At 44.8% G+C, this 19,986-nt stretch overlaps 1 protein-coding gene across 1 annotated transcript; it reads right to left on the bottom strand.

Annotated features, from left to right (window-relative positions):
• Window positions 1-30: 30 nt before the first annotated feature.
• On the bottom strand, window positions 31-19,425 carry LOC108628082 (DNA-binding protein D-ETS-3). The gene is made up of 5 exons (XM_018029766.2): window positions 19,036-19,425; window positions 17,589-17,648; window positions 7,559-7,618; window positions 4,358-4,595; window positions 31-3,479 (listed from the first exon to the last, which is right to left on the bottom strand). Exons 1-5 carry the CDS (start codon window positions 19,118-19,120, stop codon window positions 3,143-3,145), a joined length of 780 nt encoding a protein of 259 aa, XP_017885255.1. The 5' UTR covers window positions 19,121-19,425; the 3' UTR covers window positions 31-3,142.
• Window positions 19,426-19,986: the final 561 nt, after the last annotated feature.

The following is a 19,986-nucleotide window of genomic DNA, read 5'->3' as shown; positions in this document are numbered from 1 at the left end:
GAGAGAGAGAGAGAGAGAGAGAGAGTCACATTGATTTTGCCGACGACTGATACAACCCCGTCGGCACGTTTAATTAGAACATGGCGACTTTAATACAAGCGCACGACAACAAGAACAACAACAGCGCCCCTTCTCTCAACCCCCTGTGCTCTTCGCCTCGACTCTATCGCCTATATTTTTTATCCTGCTTCACCGTTTCCACGCACTCGATGTTTTTTTCCCGAAATCTCCTCTCGTCCTCGAAGGGGTCGCTTATCTACCTAGCCTAACGCGGTCTATGCTAGTTGCCAAACACCCCTCGGCCAGCCTCTCTCATCCATCATTGTCGTCATCGTTATTATCATCATCATCATCATCACCACCATCCCGTGTTCCAGTTCGTGTGAAATCACGCCCACTACTCGCCTCGATCATTCACGCCGTTCACTCGTACGCGATTTTCGTTTCCTTCGTTCAATCTCACCGTCTCACAGATACACGCAACGTATACAAACACAGGAGGAGACGCACGCACACACGCACACGCACACACCCACGCAGGCACCCACCCACCGAAATGCACGTCCTCGCGCTAACGCTATGTTTCTCTACACGCCTACGCTACACATGAAAACACCCTATCTACATTAGATCCCGTCGACGTCCCACGGAGCCAGCTTCTTTATATTTTTTGTTCTTTTTCTCTTTTTCTAAGAAAAAATGAAGAAATGCTCGGACGGGGTCGTTTTCCCGTCTCGGAGAACGATCGACACCGAGGAGCGTCCGACAGGTTTGTTACCACTAGTTAGATTAATTCTAGAGATGGTTAAGGTATTCTCCTGCGTGTCGCTCTCGTGTCCGTTCAGTTTAGGATCGGAACGTCTCCTCGTCCCTCCCGCTGTTTTATTGTACAAGACGCCGCACGCGTCGGTTTTCTTTGTTTCAACGAGTCGAACGTAACTAGATTCAATCTCTGATGATCATATTAATCTCGGCGTGCGTTCAGCGTCTATACTGAACGAATACGTGAGCGACGGGCACGAGCGAACCTGCACTTACGAATGGTATGATACAGTATACGACTTAAGGAGCTACTCGCTTCTTTCGACAGAGGTACACCTTTTTCACAGCGGGGTAAATCACCGTGAAACGTTCCTCCCTCCTCTCGCAAACGTTTAAGAATCCGACTTCACGTTGTTTGAAGACTTACCCCGTTCTCATTTTGTTTCTCGCATAGACAGAGCGACCGCGTCCCTCGACCGATCCGGCGAGAATCGACGCGGCTCGGGATTTCGTACGTTCGGTTTGATATGGCTCGACGTTGTACTTTATCAATCTCGGTAATTGCGACCAGAGCTTCCGTTCAATTGATGGATGCGTTGCGTTCACCCGGGATTTGTCGCTCGTTTGTCCATCTCCTCGTCCGAGATTTTGTAACATAGTAACGGAAGATCCCGTTGATCCGACGAGACTTCTATTTGCTGTTTAATAAAATCTGTAGGTTTCTAACAAAATTTCCATTTTCCACGATCAGATTTCAGTTTGCAATTTAGACAGTGTCGATTTATTCCGTAAGCTCAAAAGGATTTCCTTTATTTCCTAGTTAGACTCCACGGTTGCTTCTCGTCGAAATTTCCCTTCGCGTCTTTCGCCACAGCTGAGACGCGCGTTATTTTTCGTTGTGAAACCGTGACTGCGAGGAGGGTAAAAACGTGCACGTGCAGTTTTGGTCGCTGAATGAACGCGGGGTCCCTTGAAGCCGCGCCAACAACGCGGCACGGCGTGACTCGCGACGATTTTTCCGCGTCGTGACACGCGGTGCCTCTATCTATACCCACGTTACGTAACAAATAAGTTAAAAGAGTTTATAATACACGCATTGCTCTTGGCCCGAATCGAACATGTACACGCGTCTGTAAAATTCATTTGCACGTTCAACCCTTAACCGCCGTCCCGCGACTTTCCCCATCGCTCTGCGATTAATATTCAGATTGCACCGAAACAAAATGTGTATTTTTTTAGACTCGAATAAAATTAGGCGAAGAAAAATTAAGAACTGGTAGTCGAGGTACAGCAGTTAATCATTGAGCAATTTATGAATGTCAGCATATTTGCACGGGTGAAATGCACATGTTCGATTCCATCCAGTCGGAAACGGCAACGTTTCTCATCGGACGCCGGTTTTGTTACTTCCCGTACAAGGCGACGTCCTTCCAGACAGGATAATTCTCGACACGCGGATCGTCTTCGATTACAACTAAATTTCTTTCACCAGTTATATCGATTATAGTGTTATATATAAAATTGATGTTCTTGTCGTAGTAATAGTACCAAACAATTTTTATAATCTGAGAGTGTGTTGAAGTTTGAATAAACGAAGAAGGCTGTCGAGATAACGCGAGCAACGAGAAGAATCGTCTGGAACGTACCCTGTACTTACGTAATCCATTATATTGTATGTACAACGTTCTTACAATAATTCGTACCGTCGGCCGTGAACGATTTTGTAAGTGGTCACATTTCATCATTTTACGTTTGTCATTCGCTGTCCTCTGTCAGGAAACAGATGCGAATAATTGAAAAGAAAAGCGTAGTGTTCAGTGAGATAACAAGAGAAGAGAATGTAATAGGAAGATTGCAAATAATTAATAAGCACCGTAAGTAATAGACTGATTCATATTCTCTGATCTCAAGAAATTAATCGATGGAGTATCAAACTTGAGCAGAAAGAATCGATCACGAGACGAAATAAAAACAGAGTAGCAAGAAAGACAAGGACATTGATGAAATTAAACACCGTAAGTAATAAAGCGATTTACATTTTGATTTTAATAAATCAATCGAAGGAGAAAGAGAATTGCAGTATCAAGATTGGATAGAGGAAATCATTAGAAGAGGAAACACCAAGGAAAGAAAAAGACTGTCATATATGCAGATAAAATTCATAAGCATCGTAAATGATTGAAACTCTGTGATCTCGAGAAGTAACGAAAGTGAATCGCAGAATTGGACAGAGAATGAGCACGTTCCGAATCCGAGACTCACGAGCCGACGGCATACGAGGACCGCGGTGGCGGCGGTCTTGAATTCCCTCGAGTAGAAACATTTTCTTTTCACTTGTTTAACGTGGCGTACCCAGGGCGCCCCAGTGCTCGGCGGTGGGTCATGCGTAGTGCGGATAGGTGCCCAAATGAGGCGGCACATGGCCGGAGGCCGTGTGGTGTCCCGCGTACAGGTTGGCACCGGGACTCGTGGACCAGTAGCTCGACGCCGATTGAAACAGTCCGCCGGGAACGGAGACCGACACCGAGGCCGCCGGCGGCGGCATCAGGTTCAGTTTCGCGTGCCCGTAACCGGACATGAACAGCTCGCTCTGGTATTTGTACGCGGCTGGGTCCGCGGCCGCCGGCTGCGTCGCCGCCGCCAAGCCCTGGAAGTCGAATTTGTACGCGTACCTCTTCCCGTGGACCTTCGTCATGATGTTCTTGTCGTAGTAGTACCTGAAACAGAGCGAGGGTGGTTCGATGCAAAGGGGACCGGAGATTCTCATGAAAAACGTGCGAAATTATCTTTTTATGAATGCATCAAATCTGCAATCTGGCGATCAATAATTGGTCGCCGTAAAAGAGACCTGAGAAACATGTTATTATTTCCTGGCTCGGAAGATTTGCCAGCAGAAATTGTCATCGGAAGATACGAGCAAAAACACGTAGATAAAGAACGAAACCCGAACTTCAGCTATGACCAAAGTTCCTCCTATAGTACCTTGATTCCGCCGTAAACCAGCGATACGCGGAGTCGGAACCGTAAAAATCCGCGCAGACTTATTTAATAAATTCTATTTGCCAGTCGATAACGATTTTGCTTCCGCGGCGACGGAAACGGTTTTTTTTTTTTCATTTTTTGTCGAGTTACGATCGCGCGCTCTGAAACTTGTCACGAGGGGGTGGCAATGGTAGAAGGAACGAGAGGAACAGAGACAGAGAGAACAGTCTCGCGTAATATAATCAGTCAATCTGATCGAAAAATAATAGCCGCGTCTGCCGTCGGTCTGACTGTCGGTGATTGAAATTTCTCTCCCCTAGCCTCCGTCGTCCCCGCGACGCCACCGTCCTTTCGTTCGACGAATTTACTTTCTCTTCGTCTACCAGTTTTAATATCGACGTTCACAACCGTTTTTTACCTTTGCTTGATTCATTGTACTTCCAGCGTTAAATACTTCGCATACTTAAATGTTTCATGAATAGACTGCGAATTTATTTACAATGGTAAAAATGTAAACCGACGCCACGTGAGTTTTTGCATGAAAGTCGACAATATATTTAAGAAAAAGGCGGGTTTAACGAGGGTTTACAAGGGCCGATGAAGCGTCACTTACCTCAAGGCCCTTGACAATTTGTCATAATTCATGTTAGGCTTGGACTTCCTCTCGCCCCAACGTCTCGCCACCTCGTCGGGGTCAGTCAGCTTAAATTCGCCGTTGGTTCCTTCCCACGTGATGCACGCGGCGTTGCTCGAGTCCGACAGTAGCTCGAGTAAAAATTGCCACAGCTGAATCTGGCCGGAACCGGAACTCGCGAGCCGACTGCTCGTCGCTCCGAACATTTGATAGGGGTCTGCAACATTTACCAAATTCGAGCCTCGCTCTTATCTCGACTCGAACCTTCAGTATCGTCGCTTTTATCAAAATGAACCGTGCAGTGCAATTCTGATTACAGAATAATTATTGCAAAAATAATTGTCGCTTTTTGTTAGAGTCAATGAGACATTCAAATCAATAATCATATTCTGTGTGCAACGATTGGACTGCGGATTTTAATGAATTTATAGATTGTAAATATATATCTTAAATTATGTAATTATAAAAATGAAAAGTCTGCAGAAATGTATTACATTTCTCAAAATACGATTCCGCATGAAAGTCCGCAGTCTGATGGGTATAATCGTGGGGAATTTTGGAAACGGAAAAATATTTCTGCACTTAAGTCGGACCGCGGATTTCTTCTTTTTGTTTCACGGTATTTCTCCCGGAACATATACCTATCCATTACACGGTTGTTTCCCAGTGCTCCCTGTATCGCCCTTTAAAAGCCTTACAATGCGTCATCACCGTCGTTCGGTACTGCTCAAACCTGGAGTGCCCTACAGCTCGTACAAAAGGATATAATCGCAACCCTACAATAGAATAGAGTTCGTTTGGATCATAATAATTTCAATTGAAGGAACGAACGACGGAGTGGTTCAGAGGGCGTACTACGAATGTCTTCTGAGAGACCGAACACTGTTAAACTGAGCATCGTGAACGACCCAGCCGTGTGCTTAAATTTAAATCATCGAGTCGCATGGAACAGGTTTTAACTTTCTTCCGTCACCGTCCGGCATTGTACAATCAGAATCAATAATTGCAGCAGTAAATTTTATGGTTACTAATGCAATTCTTAGTGGGATTTTCTAATTGCCTAGAACAAACCTGGAAAGATATCGTAAATGATAGGAAAATTTTTCTGTATCATGTCGTATACGATTAAGGATGTATTGGCTATATAGTCAATCCCAAAGGTTTATGCACTCTAGAAACGCATTTTTTAAAAAGAAATCAGACGTCGGAAGAACATTGCTAATAATAAACAATAAAAAAAAATTTTCGATTTTTCCGAAATTTTTCCAAGGGGTACCCCTTCAATTTCTTCCAAATTTTCGTTTTTTGTCAATAACTTTTAAACCGTTGGACCTACGGAAAAATTGCATATGACCTTTCTTGTAGAGGACGACGAGATCTACAATTTCCATGTAAATTTTTTTCGCTAGCGTTAATAGTTTACGAGTAATTTGCAAAAAACCGTTTTTTCGTTTTTCATCAATAACTCGTTAAATATTAATGCTAGCGAAAAAAATTTACATGGAAATTATAGATCTCGTCGTCCTCTACAAGAAAGGTCATATGCAATTTTTCCGTAGATTCAACGGTTTAGGAGTAATTAAGGAAAAACGAAATTTTTTGCCAAAAGTTCGCTGTTTCGACGGTGGAATGGTCGGATTTCGTCAATGCCAATAAAATGCCAAATAATCATACGTAACTCGTTAAATATCGAAGTTAGAAGAAAAACAACTTTTATTTGAAGCATTTTTCGCAATTTTGAAGAAAAAGAAATTTTCGTCAGCGTCAATACTTAATTGGATATTTCCTTCTATACTTTTAGCACATAGCTATTTATTATTAGCATTATTCTTCCGACGTCTGATTTCTTTTTAATTATAGGAAATGCGTTTTTCTAAGGTACATAAACTTTTGGGATTGACTGTAAAGTCAATACATCCTTAAACGCGACTTGATAACAGCGTGTTTCTGTCTTTACAATCGATTTGATTCTATTTCTTCGTGAAGCAGATTTTTTTTTAATCGATTCTCCTCAATCGTTTTCTAATTGCAGTAGAATTGTTCGGTCCCTAGAAGGAATCGAGACAAGCGAGGAATCAAAGAAACATCGGTGGCTCGCTGCTCGGCTCCCATAAAAATACATTTCCCCGATTATTACAGGGAGGGAGAGAGAGTGCAGACGTACGCTATGGGGTCGGCTCGTGAATCGCCGGACCTCAAAGGTCGTTTCGCCCGATGAATCCCCTGAAATGCGTGGCGGAGTGATCGCCTTTCGATCGAAACGGTAATTCACTTACAAGTTAATAATGGGAAGGGGCGCGGTACACCCATTTATCTGGTGAACGGGTAGCGGGGAGACGGCCACCGGAAACGCCAACAGAAATACTGAAACGCGACCGTTCCTTCCAGGATCACTCCGTTTTATCAACTCCGGTCGTCCAATGAAGCAAAGAATCGGATACTATTGACCCCGTTCGATTTTTGATTCACTGCATACGAATCCACCGTCGTTTGTCTGTTCTTTAACGAAAAGTCCCACCAGGATTTGCATCGCATTCTGTATTCACCTCTGCGACTCATGCAAATGCATCCGGGCACGGGGAAATTTCAACCGTGAACGAGAATGCTATTCTGATGTTCGTCATTAGACTGCAGATTTGTCGTGTTAATTTAGAAAATGAAAAAAATTCCCATTAAATTTTTGGCGGTCACACTGGTAAGGCCTCTTAAATGCGATAATGTGTTTCACTTTTTTCATGTTTTCATAAAATCTGCAATCTACATGACGACGTATACATATACTATCCATTATGAACGTGTAATTTATTCTAGTGTAATTAGCTTTAGTTCGATTAGGTTCATTGTCAGAGGTCATCGTTCACTTGTTAATACCGAGGGGTGCATAGGGAGCACTTATTTAAAGCTATTGATCAGTCCGAGTGATTCTTGGGCGTGGCGTTGAAAAGTCAGGCCAGAAACGAGGGGATTTGCGTGATTAGTGACGAACGTAATAATCGCGAAGGTCATTCCGTGCAATTGCTCCGGGAAAAATCACCGCCGATTTAATCACGCGTGAACGCTCACGCCTTTCTAATTACGTATACGCGTGGAATCTTTTTATTTCAATTTCGAACGAGCGTTCTTCGTAGTAGACGTAAAGGTGTAGCTTTAACTTCTCAAAAATATCTACCTACTACATACCAGGCTGCCTGAGATGGGTGTGCGTGTCCAGTGCCGACTTCGACAAGCTGCTTCCGTATCCTGAAACAAAACAGAGATCACGCATTGAAAATCAGATTAACTAATTGTATTTTTTTTAATCGAACTACGATAAATTTTTTTATACATTCGTCGCAAGTATGATGCATGGCGATTGGTCGTAGTAACGAAGTTTATCAGACTGCGAGACGGTTTCCGATGTACTCGTACCAAATACGATGTTTGTCGGGCGGCATTGCGACAAACGTTTCTGGCGAGGAAATCTTTGAGACGGAAAGGGTGGAGGGGTCGAAAAATCGTCGGTTCGTCGAAGATGAAAAAAGTACGAGCTCGGTCGAGCGTTCGAATCCGTTAGAGAGGATTTCCGTGTAGGCAAACACGGGGCTGAGTGGTCCGTATACGTATCTCTCCCCGCTTTCACGTTTCATCGACGGCTCCGTAGCCTTCTCCTACGCCTTATCAGCCTCTCTCTGGTAGCAGTCTCTGTCGTACATGTGTCCGTACGTGTGAGGCGGGACGTAGCAACGGGGAAACATGGACAACGGTCACGTTCGCGCCACCGTGCAATCTGTTTAAGGCACAATGCCCCTTAATTTCGCCTCGTTATATGCTCTCGTTACGGGAAATCCCCGCCACCGTGTCGTCCGGTATCGCGTTATCGGTTTCGTCTTCCCGTTGCCCCGAAAACCGACGGAACTGGCAATCGACTGGGAATTGCCACGGATAAGGTCGATATCGAATCGCTTTCCAAAGGGTATTAGAATTGTCATCTATTTCCCCGACATCTACTTTTTTCCCCCATTACGCACGACGCAAACCGTATTCCAATAATCAGACTGCAGACTTTTAAAATAAATCTTCTATAACGTACCATAGGTACTTTGAATAATTTTTGCACATTTAATTCTTCCATAAATATGTAAAACCTTGATCAATAATCTTTTGAGATCTTTTCATAATAAGAACAATGCAGATCTTAATTTCGTCGAAAACGTCCTTTTAATAGATTCAGTCATTCGATTAAATTCTAATCGATTTCATGGTATTTTTTTTCAGCCGTGCCGTTGTATGGTGCGAGAAGGCAGATGCTGCCTTCTAAACAGCAGTTGGTGTCCGCTGTGTTAAACAATTTGATTTCGCTTCTGATTGGGACGCCTTGGACGAGGGACGCGACGCCTCGGGTCCAGGTCGTGGGGTCCGCCGCAATCAGTGCAGCCGCGGGGCTTACGTTCGACCTTTCAAACACGGTGAGAACAAGCAATTTTTCTTTTTATTTAGTCGGTCATACGAATATGAAATGATAGAAATATAAACGATATAACATACAGTATAATAAAATAAAATACGAGTAATATGGATCAATTTTTTTAATCGAACTACGATAAATTTTTTTATACATTCGTCGCAAGTATGATGCATGGCGATTGGTCGTAGTAACGAAGTTTATCAGACTGCGAGACGGTTTCCGATGTACTCGTACCAAATACGATGTTTGTCGGGCGGCATTGCGACAAACGTTTCTGGCGAGGAAATCTTTGAGACGGAAAGGGTGGAGGGGTCGAAAAATCGTCGGTTCGTCGAAGATGAAAAAAGTACGAGCTCGGTCGAGCGTTCGAATCCGTTAGAGAGGATTTCCGTGTAGGCAAACACGGGGCTGAGTGGTCCGTATACGTATCTCTCCCCGCTTTCACGTTTCATCGACGGCTCCGTAGCCTTCTCCTACGCCTTATCAGCCTCTCTCTGGTAGCAGTCTCTGTCGTACATGTGTCCGTACGTGTGAGGCGGGACGTAGCAACGGGGAAACATGGACAACGGTCACGTTCGCGCCACCGTGCAATCTGTTTAAGGCACAATGCCCCTTAATTTCGCCTCGTTATATGCTCTCGTTACGGGAAATCCCCGCCACCGTGTCGTCCGGTATCGCGTTATCGGTTTCGTCTTCCCGTTGCCCCGAAAACCGACGGAACTGGCAATCGACTGGGAATTGCCACGGATAAGGTCGATATCGAATCGCTTTCCAAAGGGTATTAGAATTGTCATCTATTTCCCCGACATCTACTTTTTTCCCCCATTACGCACGACGCAAACCGTATTCCAATAATCAGACTGCAGACTTTTAAAATAAATCTTCTATAACGTACCATAGGTACTTTGAATAATTTTTGCACATTTAATTCTTCCATAAATATGTAAAACCTTGATCAATAATCTTTTGAGATCTTTTCATAATAAGAACAATGCAGATCTTAATTTCGTCGAAAACGTCCTTTTAATAGATTCAGTCATTCGATTAAATTCTAATCGATTTCATGGTATTTTTTTTCAGCCGTGCCGTTGTATGGTGCGAGAAGGCAGATGCTGCCTTCTAAACAGCAGTTGGTGTCCGCTGTGTTAAACAATTTGATTTCGCTTCTGATTGGGACGCCTTGGACGAGGGACGCGACGCCTCGGGTCCAGGTCGTGGGGTCCGCCGCAATCAGTGCAGCCGCGGGGCTTACGTTCGACCTTTCAAACACGGTGAGAACAAGCAATTTTTCTTTTTATTTAGTCGGTCATACGAATATGAAATGATAGAAATATAAACGATATAACATACAGTATAATAAAATAAAATACGAGTAATATGGATCAAACGTATTACTTAATATGGTAAAATACGAATTATATAAATTGCATCGTTCCATGCTCAGTGGCTTACTTCCTATTTCGGTGTACCGACGTTGCAAGAGAATGCAGCTGGTGTCAGCAAATCCCACCTGTTCATTAATATCTTATTTGCATACATTCTGCCAGCTGTTTTCTCTATACGTTCTTGCATTCATCAAAACAGGATTAGTATTTTATAGAATTCAAACGTTTAATATAAAATACAGTATATTTATTCTCTTGCTTCATCGAGTTTTATATCAATTTGATGGAGTTCATTGAATCAATCGATATCTGTGTTTGAACAGACTATAACACTTTATTTAACTACGATATGAAAGAAGTCAACGTTGTATGAGCCGTAAGGTCTCTGCCAAAAGTTTGAGATGTAATAACAAACTGTGTCCAATATTTGAAGCAGTGAACTTTTAGAAAAAAATGATAATTACAGATAAGTAAGGTTTACAGTCGATTACAGCAAACATTTTAAGACGAGGATAGAAAGTAAACTTAGACACCGGTCGCCCATCTTTAATACGTAACAAAGTTCGGAGGTCAGTAGCGAAATCGTGCACATACACACGGGTACATACGTCAGACGTCACGTCACCTCGAACCGACGTGCTCCCATTGTCGCGCGTATATCTGCGCATTCACGAGCAATTACTCGGGGCGGGGTAATCCCGTTAGCTTCCTCGAGGGAGGATCAAAGGATCCCGAGCTATTCCGAGCTACTGCACTCTTTGCCTGTCTCCATCGTCGCGTCCTTTACAATGCTACACCCGCAACAAGGGGAGTCGCTCGACGGTTCCGAGACTCCGCGAAAACTTTGGGCAACTTCCAAATGCATACCTCCGCTCAAACGATATGCAGCTTCGTGCAATTACGTCGGGCTATTTTTAGAACGGACCCCCTTCGCTACTCGAGCTTCCGGTTTCGTTTCAGATACGAAATCTAACTTTCCACGGTCTTTGTCGTCTAACCCGTTCGCCAACGAACATTATAATAAAAATTTACGCGACACGATCGAATTAATAATTCACGTAACAATTGGCGCAACGATCGACGTAACGATAATCATTCTATGAGTTATAACAGTCGGTCGATAAAACGATCTTCGAGGAGTCTGCAAAATATAGATCTCGATATTTACGTGCGTGAACACGCAACGCGCTGTTAAAAGTTTCACCGGCAAGTCGCGTCGCGTAAACGAGTGTACTTTCATTTCCTGATAAAACCGCAATTAATCACAATTAAACGATTGCCGTTTCGTGTCGAGTCGCAGAATTTTTCGCGTTTCCACCGGCAAGCGTGCGATTACATTCAGCTCAACGTGTATCGTGCCAATTCTTGGGAAAACAATTAAAGATCACGCGTACACGGTTGTATGTATAGATTTTATGAAAAATTTATGAACCTCGGTTGATTTCAATATTCTCTAACTTTCTTACACTCCTTGAAAGCGAAAAGATTTTCTCTATTTCCAAAGTAAACAGAATTCTTTTACGATTCTTCACAGATTTTTCAGTTCTTTTCGTCTTCGTTGCACAAATTTTATGAAATTCTTCATTTTTAGAATAGGAGTTCCCTTCTGATTTTACAATCAAAACTATTCTAATCGATGTCGTTTAAGATTTACTGTCTCAACATCCGCTCGACGAAGGGGTGGCGAACACGGGCCAAAACGATCGGTCTAATCGCGTTTGAGCGAGGTTAAAACACCGGCACCCGCCTCTCTTATTTACGTCCGACAATAAGTCAATTCATCACTCCACGATTTGGCCTTTAAGTGGTGTATCACTGAGTCATGCACACACCGGTGCCTATTTCGGGCATAAATCACACGCCGTGACCGTGCGGTGCGTAATAATGAGCAAGCGAGCGTAGCACGCGACCCTTTAAACGTGCGAAACGAGTGGCACGAGTATAAAAGTATTAATATGCCGTGTAGTATCATGTAAGAATTCATTTCAATACCGTGTAAACACGTGATCCTGTGCGGTATCGTGTAACAAATTGAATTTAAAACCGTGTAAAGATATAATATTGTACACAAATTGATTTGGAAGTTCAACTTCCCTGAAGGAATGTTAAGAGCCGCGAATTTTTATCCTGTAGGATGGCAAAAAAATTGCAAGAAAAATTAAGAATGACATTGATAATTATAACAGATTTTTTAGGAAGAAATCTGTGCGACGTCGAGTGAAAATTGATTTGGAAATTTGTATTTCGTGTAGAATTAAGTGTATAAGTACGAAGTTCACGTAACAACGTCGGAGAGTCGTGAATTTTTGCCGAGGGGTGGACCGGAAGGCAGGAAGTACGGGGAACCCGGGCCGGATCCAGCGGGGTTCTGGCACGGGTTACGTTCACAGGCCCGTGGCCGACGGCCACGAAAACCCGGGGGACATGGATTGTGGGCAACAAGTCACCGGGAAACGGCGCGTGACCACCGCATTCATGTCGCCAGATTTACGACGATAAAAACGGGCGCCGAGGAACCTCCCGGTAAACAATGCCCGTTGATAGAATTACGAGCCACGTCCGCGTTCGATTTTCGATGCGACGATTTCCTCTTCGTTCCTTCGTTCCCTTCGCAGATCGCGTATCGACACTATGACGATCATTCGCCGTGGTCGAGAGGATCGATCGGTTAGAATGATTAAAAAATAGTGGAATTCATTCCCAGCGAATGCAACACTGATGCATCAACAAATTCTTGTCACGAACAGTGGCACGTCTCTGAGTCGAATAAATGGTTAACAACTGAATGTTCGTCGATGAAGAGATCGCCCGAAGGGGTGCGAGGACACGGAACGGTGATATTATTCTTCTAGCCGATACAACAATCGAACGGAACGGGGAAATGGTTGAAGGAAACGTCGGAAGCATATTGGAGGGGTCTCTCGCGGGACATGTTCAGTTCAAGTCGCTCGTATTATGCCTCCTCGCTTAGTACATACGCGGCCACGTGCCTATGCGTGACACGTTCACGCATCGCTGCCCGCGTTTCCACTCTCTCTCCCTCGGTCTCGGTATATCGGCCCGTATTCATCTCGGATTCCTTGTTGGGGTGCGCGCCCGATTTACGTTTCCACTTTAACCGTGCGTACGTATCAAATCGGTACACGGCCTCCTTGCTTCTTAAATCTGGACCTCTCCTCGTGATCGTATCGGTTCTTACGAACATTCCTACGATCCGTTTACGTTTCCGGGTCTCGAGTTCAAAAGAACGAGTTTAATAGTTGCTAAAGTGTTCAGTACAAGTCAACAGTTTCGATTATGTATTTCATATCAATGAATCAATGGAGATAGTTTTGCGAAGTGTGAAATTCAAAATGCAAAATGCAAAGCGAATCAATTCGATTCTGGATTTTAATGTAAATGTAATTCTATATAGCTAAAAATTTGGATTAGTAAAAATCGCAGATATGCACGTTGAACAATTGCTGCGACTGAAATTCGCGTAAATAGAGACGTTCTAAGGAACAAATCGGTTCCGAGGGTGGCTGGGTCTGTGTGAGTAATTGAACATCGCCAGTAAGCATATTATTACATAATCGGATACGAGATTTCACGCAAAAAGGAAATCCGCGACGCGTTAAGATCCTTCGACGAGACAAGCATCCTTTTTCTCCTGTGTCGCACGTTCACGCTATGCGATAATTAGGAAACGATTAATTTCGCGGCGCGTAACACGTCGCTGCGAACGGGATTTGCCGGGAGCTTATCTGATGAACAAAAACATATTGCCCCGGGCACGAACCGCGGCAAAGAAAACAGTGAACCGAACGATAAAGCCTGTTGTTTCCACGTGGAAACTACTATTGCGTTGTAATTACGTTTATGCTACTTAGCCTGACGCCTGAACACGTCGTTTAGTTTTGGTTCTCTGAGACAGCAATTTTCCATGCAGTTCATGATTAAAATTGTTTTTAGAACAAGCAAAAAATGCACGAAGTATAGAAAGTAAATCCTTGAATGAGCAAAGAAATTTCTATCTAGAACGCAATCTTTTAATGAGGTTTGTAACGATCATGGTTGCAACTGTGACTTCGTCTATGCTGTTGGATTTCGTTATCGAACGTCATTTGTTTATTTCGAACGGCTTATGCCTGCCTGGGGTACTTAATGCCTGGTTAACTGGTTCGAAATCAGCCCTGATTTGAAGTTGTGATCGAATCACGGTAACTTTCGATTGCACTTTTTCAAACGGCTATTACCCCGTAAGATCCGGGCCAGGGGTCGTTACCCAAGGGGTGTCGGGGTATATGATAGTCACGGCATACGTGATCAGGCGCGTGAGCGAACTGCCAAGGCACGCGCCGTCCCGGAGTACGTAATTATCATAGGGAAGTCAGGGCTGATACACGCTCACGTGAAACGTAGGTGTACGCGTGTGTAGGCGGAGGGTGGCCGAGGGTCGGGTCAGGAAGTCACGCGAAGCGCACCCGCGGCGGACCTGGAAACGGGGAGATATACCACTTTTATTGTTCTACCAGTTGTCTTAGAGTCGCTTTTCCTGGCCACTGGGCAGACCCGTTGAAAACGGTGGTCGATATCCGTGCTCCAACCAACCTTTTACCCTCGCTCACCCTCGAGGTCGGCTGTTACTTTCGCGGAACCTCACCAGAACTTTCTCCAAATTTTTAAGCGCACGTTCATAAGGGAATAGTATCAATGCTATAAAAAGTCTTGGAACAGTTATAATAAATATTTCGTAAGAATCTTTAAAAATAAGAATAAAATAATAATTTATGTTGTTGTACGTTGAACCTTCGTACACTTCATTTATCTGGTACTTAAAAAGTTCTCGTCGAAGGAGATACGAGTTTCGAATTTCCAAATGCCTGAGAATGATTTACAGCAACGGGAAGTGGTAATTTGCGGTTCGTTTAATGGAGTTTCAAGAACAGGTGTTTAACTCACTGTCCCTGTGAACTGTTCGCCGTGCGGAAAGAGAAATCCGACATCAATTACAGATATCAAGTTACGATTGTATTAAATACTACATTTTTTCTCCCGGTTTTATCAGATGCGTCACATTTTTCTTTTAATCACAGAAGCACGTGAGTATAGGTTCTGATCTCTGGAGTCCGCGATTTCGCGTGGCGAACGCGGAGTCGGTTTCCATCGATAGCGCAGGTACAAGCGTAATCCGCGGCGAGTATTCGGTAACACGCGAGAAACATTAATGGCTGTGCTCGAATAACCGCGTTCGCGGATGTATCTTGTACGTGTTAATTCATGGCCGAGCGAATCTCTGTTCATCATTGTCCCAACGTTGTGATACTCGGTTTAACATCGTTTGATCGTGTCCCGCGCGAGGTTCGAAGAGGTGCTCGCCAGAAGCTGCGGGTTAATTCGGCCCCTGGGACCGAAAGGGTCGCCCTTAGTAATTTCAATTTCACGCGAGCCGCAAAGTGGCCCGGGGCCAGCACGCGTCGTCGCGTAATTTTATGAACTTCGTGGCTCTTCTCGCGTGTAAACCGAGTCAAAGGAGGTTGAATCAGAGAAACGTCAACGTTTGTGCTAAACGCTGATGCCTGAACGATGAAAGACAAGAAGTGATCGATATGTTTCAGAATATCTAATCGTTAGATAAAACTCATTCTAGAATTAATTTAGATTCTTATTCTGTACAGTTAGAAGATAATTGAAATTTTGATATCAGTATCCTTGTTCTTCGTTCATCGGTTTGCGTTTGAAAACGCAGCGTGTGCGATTCGCACGTGCGAACGAGACCATCAATTCCCTCTTTGATAACTGATCCATGGTGATTGCAATCTAACGAGGCGTCGAGACCACAAGCCGTTTACATCAAACCACCCCGGGGTGAAATCCCTCGAGTACGCGAAATGATTGTGTCAGTTCTATCAAACGCGCCGACATTGCCAAACCCGTGTAACTAGAATTATTTAATGCAACACCGACTATGCTCGTTACAACTTCCTACAATCCTGCATCTCGTCAAGTGCCAGTATATCTTCTTACATTTACACATGTGAAATCTGCATATCTCAAACTTATTGATTGATACGTAGAAAATCTACAGATATTGTCAGAATATATAAACTGAACGTGAGTTTGAAAAACTACGTTTGTAAACGGGGTCAATTGCGACAAAGAGAAAAGTGAATGCCTTTGCATGAGGCAAAGGATCTCTCAAGTTCTCCTCGCGATTCGTGAGAGCAGGCGGTAATCAAAGCGTTAATTTTCTCTTGCCCTCACTGATTTTCGCGAAATGTGTCGGTTTTACCAAACGAGCCAACGTTACTGGAGCAATGTCGGCGTTGTAATTATTTAATACAATTTCCTTGCTTATTAGAATTTCCTTCGATCCAAGCCACAAGTCCGAAAAATCGTTTTCGAGATGAGAACGGGGTCAGTTTCGACAAAGAGCGAATCGTCGACTTGTTGCGAGGCAAAGGACCTCTCGGTTCCTCTTCGCTTTGGAGCCGCGAGAGTAGGCGGTGGTCAAAGTGTTAATTCGCTCTTTGCCAGGTGATCCATGGCGTTGTAACCTGGCCGGGTGTCCAGAAGCCGTTTATAACAAGCTGCCCGCGGGCGAGCAGGGCTTTCTGATCTCCGCGAGATGATTGTGCCAGCGACCGTCCGCAGGGTGGGGCCTCGGTGTTGCCGCGCGGCCAAGCGTCTCTACACAGCCCCCGGGGCTCGGTTCTCTCTCTCTATCTATCTAACTCTCTCTCGTCCTCTGCCAACGACAAAGGGGCCGCGGTTCAACGCGCCACAAAGCGCCGGGACACCCACCCACGCGCGCACACACACAGCGTAGACGACGCACACAAAGGCGCGGGAACAAGCCGGGAGTCGCGACGCGTGAACTTGCACCCGGCGGCGCCTCCGACCACCCTTTGGTCGGGGCTATATATGTAGCGAATCGAGAACGAGGAGAATCTAAAGGTAGAAGGAGAGGCTTGAATCCTAGCACCGTGCCCCGATAAGATGGCAACGAGGATCGATTCGCCACGACTTCTCCTTCGCGGTTCCCAGATTACATTTTTTCGTGTTTCTCGTTACAAGGCTAGTTCGAGGGGAGAATGCCTATTGCCGATGCTTTCTACCAAAGCTTTTACATAGTCAGAGATCGTTACACGTAGATATCGTTTTATGTATTTATAAAGAAATCGTGTCTGTAGAAACTATAAGAAATTGTTCCAACGGTTGCGTTGCAAAGATTTAAACTGCAGATTTCATGCGTTTACTATAGAAAAATTGTGTCTGTACAAAATATGGGCAGATTTAAACCTAACCGAGTGGAGAATGAAATGCATATTATTATCTGAAATATTTCTTTCTGTAGGAAAGTCTGCGGTTTACATCTATAAATATTGAAAGAACATACCCTGTCCGGGAGCCGGCGACGTGGCGTGGCTCCAGCCTCCTTTGTACGAGCTGCTGGCATCTGCAACAAAAACGGTAAGGATATTTAAAAATCGAATTAATCTCGAATCTCGAAGCTCTACTTATTGACGCTAGCTAAAATGCAAGGCGGGCACGTGTTGTGCGATCTTTCCCTCGAGATTGCACAATCTCTCCATAGTTTTTTTTTAGGTCACGATATTAGAAGACGTGCATATACCGTCTGCAATTGCACGGTAATCGGTTCCAAGAATCGCTGCCGCTCGTAAAATTTATATCTGATCGCCGCTTTCGTTGAAAAACAATCCCTTAGGAAAAATCTTTACGAGCACCCTTAACGACCCTCCGGCGAATCACGATTTACAGTCGATTGATTAAACCTCACGATTCTCGACTAAAAGACACTCAAGTAAATCTTGACTCTCGTTAAAATGAAAGAAAATATTTCAAGAAATGGAACAAGTTTTAAATCGATATAATATAAAGTAGAATAAAACGCATCTTTCTTATAAATTAATTCCAATCATAGAAGTTCTTCAAATCACGATATTAATTAACAAGAGCTCTGTCTTTCTTCGATAATTTTAATTCTAAAACAGCGAAAACAGAAGAGTTTCTGTTGAAAAATTCTGTGTCATTGTTAGAATTCGTTGAAGTTAAATCACTGTTTGTTACGTTGTTTCCCTGAAGCGTGTTGAGTATTGGTTTCAGAGGCACCGTGGTTCATCCCCGATTCTTCCGGCGGTGTTTCGAACGCCGCCGGTCTGTTTGCAGACAGATATATTTTCATTTGGCAGTTATTGGCACGAGGGTGCCACCCGTGTGTACATACGTCATGCCGCTCGCGGAAAGTCCGTCTTTCTGTGCAAACAGTCGAGGCAGCGTCCCCGTGTACGAAACGGGCCGACCTTTCGTCTTTCACTGGACCCTCCGTTTGATCTACTGCCCACGGTCCATTAATAGGGCCTCGGATTTCACGTTCCCGAAATGGGGGATCACCGTCGCTAATGTGTCGACTCCTGAGGAATTAGTGTGTTCACTTCTTGATTCTTCCCGTCCGTTGAAAGCAGGAAACGCTCGTCTTCGTTCGAAGGACATAATTCTTTGGAAGCTCGTGATCCTTTCATATTACAATTGTTTATAAATTAATCATTTCTGCCGACGAAACGAACGTTAAACGATCGAGATAAAAGAAAATAAGAGGCCTTGAAGAGACTCAACTTTAATTTTATTCACGATCGTTCGTCCCGATTTTCATACGCATCGTACAATAATGAATTCACGTGCGTCACAAGTTCGAACCTCGACCAGCGTTCACGTCATTCTAAGCGTTAAAATCAAAGGGGAGAAGCCGTTATCGTTTGGTTAGCGCACGATACGATCGTCACTGAGTGAAAAGATCCGTTTATAGAATCTGTATGAGGACGTACCGGCGAACAGCATGGACAGATTGGTGAACGCCGTGGTGCGAGGCAGTTCAGCGGCGGTGGTCCCGCTGCTCTTTAGGTCCAACATCGCGCGGCGTTGGCCACCCCCGTGTGCCAGCGACCGCTGTCTCTTGCTTAGCCTACACGGTAAACCTGTTGGAACCGATCACGTCACTAACGTCCAGCGAGTCGGCGTCGATACCCGGCGTCGAAACGAACTTAGTCATAATAATCGACCGGTCACCGTTGTTAACACCGTTCAACACAGAAACGACTGGCGCAGATTGAGGATCGCGATCGCGGGGAGTCGTGTACGAATCGTTTCCGCGATAAGGGCACCGATCATCTTGGCGACCCGCTCCGTGTCACACTGGAGCGCCGAGAGCGTCGCGGCGCCGTTAGGGGTTGTGCACCCTGTCCACGCCCCCGACTTTCGTCCCAGGACGACCAACCGCGGGTGTCGGTTCGCCAAGTCGTTCGAACGGGCGGAGCTTCTAGCCGGATTTACACCCCCGTCGAGGGGTGGACGGACGCCTGCGCGCGCGGACAGGCCGCGTTTCGGGGTTTACTCGAGGAAGAGAGGCCTCGAGAGGGTTGCAACCCCGAGGAGAGACGCGAGGCAAGTTGCTAGGTGGCCGGGCTCGAACGTACCGGACCTCCTGCACTTACCGACCGGCGTTGTCGACGACGTAGTTTGCCCCGGTAACGACGTGCCACCGGTTCCCTTCCGGAACAAACCCTCTGTGGTAACGGTGCCCGTTTAGAGAGAGAATGGTCAGGGAATTTTGGCAGTAACGGGCCAAGGTGTTCCCATTATTCTTCGCCCTGGACGTTCCCATTTCGACCTTTTTCTTCTCGCTCACCGCCCTTTGTTTCTCGTCCTTCTTTCAACTTTTTTCTCATCAGAGACACGTCTGATGATGTTTGCAAAAATGAAATGATTCACCCTTCGAT

This window comes from Ceratina calcarata, unplaced genomic scaffold (assembly GCF_001652005.2).
Source record: "Ceratina calcarata isolate Rehan_Ccalc_2016 unplaced genomic scaffold, ASM165200v1 scaffold493.2, whole genome shotgun sequence".
Classification (NCBI taxonomy): Eukaryota; Metazoa; Arthropoda; class Insecta; order Hymenoptera; family Apidae; genus Ceratina; species Ceratina calcarata.
The sequence above is the reverse complement of the archived record's forward strand: the minus strand, read 5'-3'. Positions and strand labels throughout refer to the sequence as shown.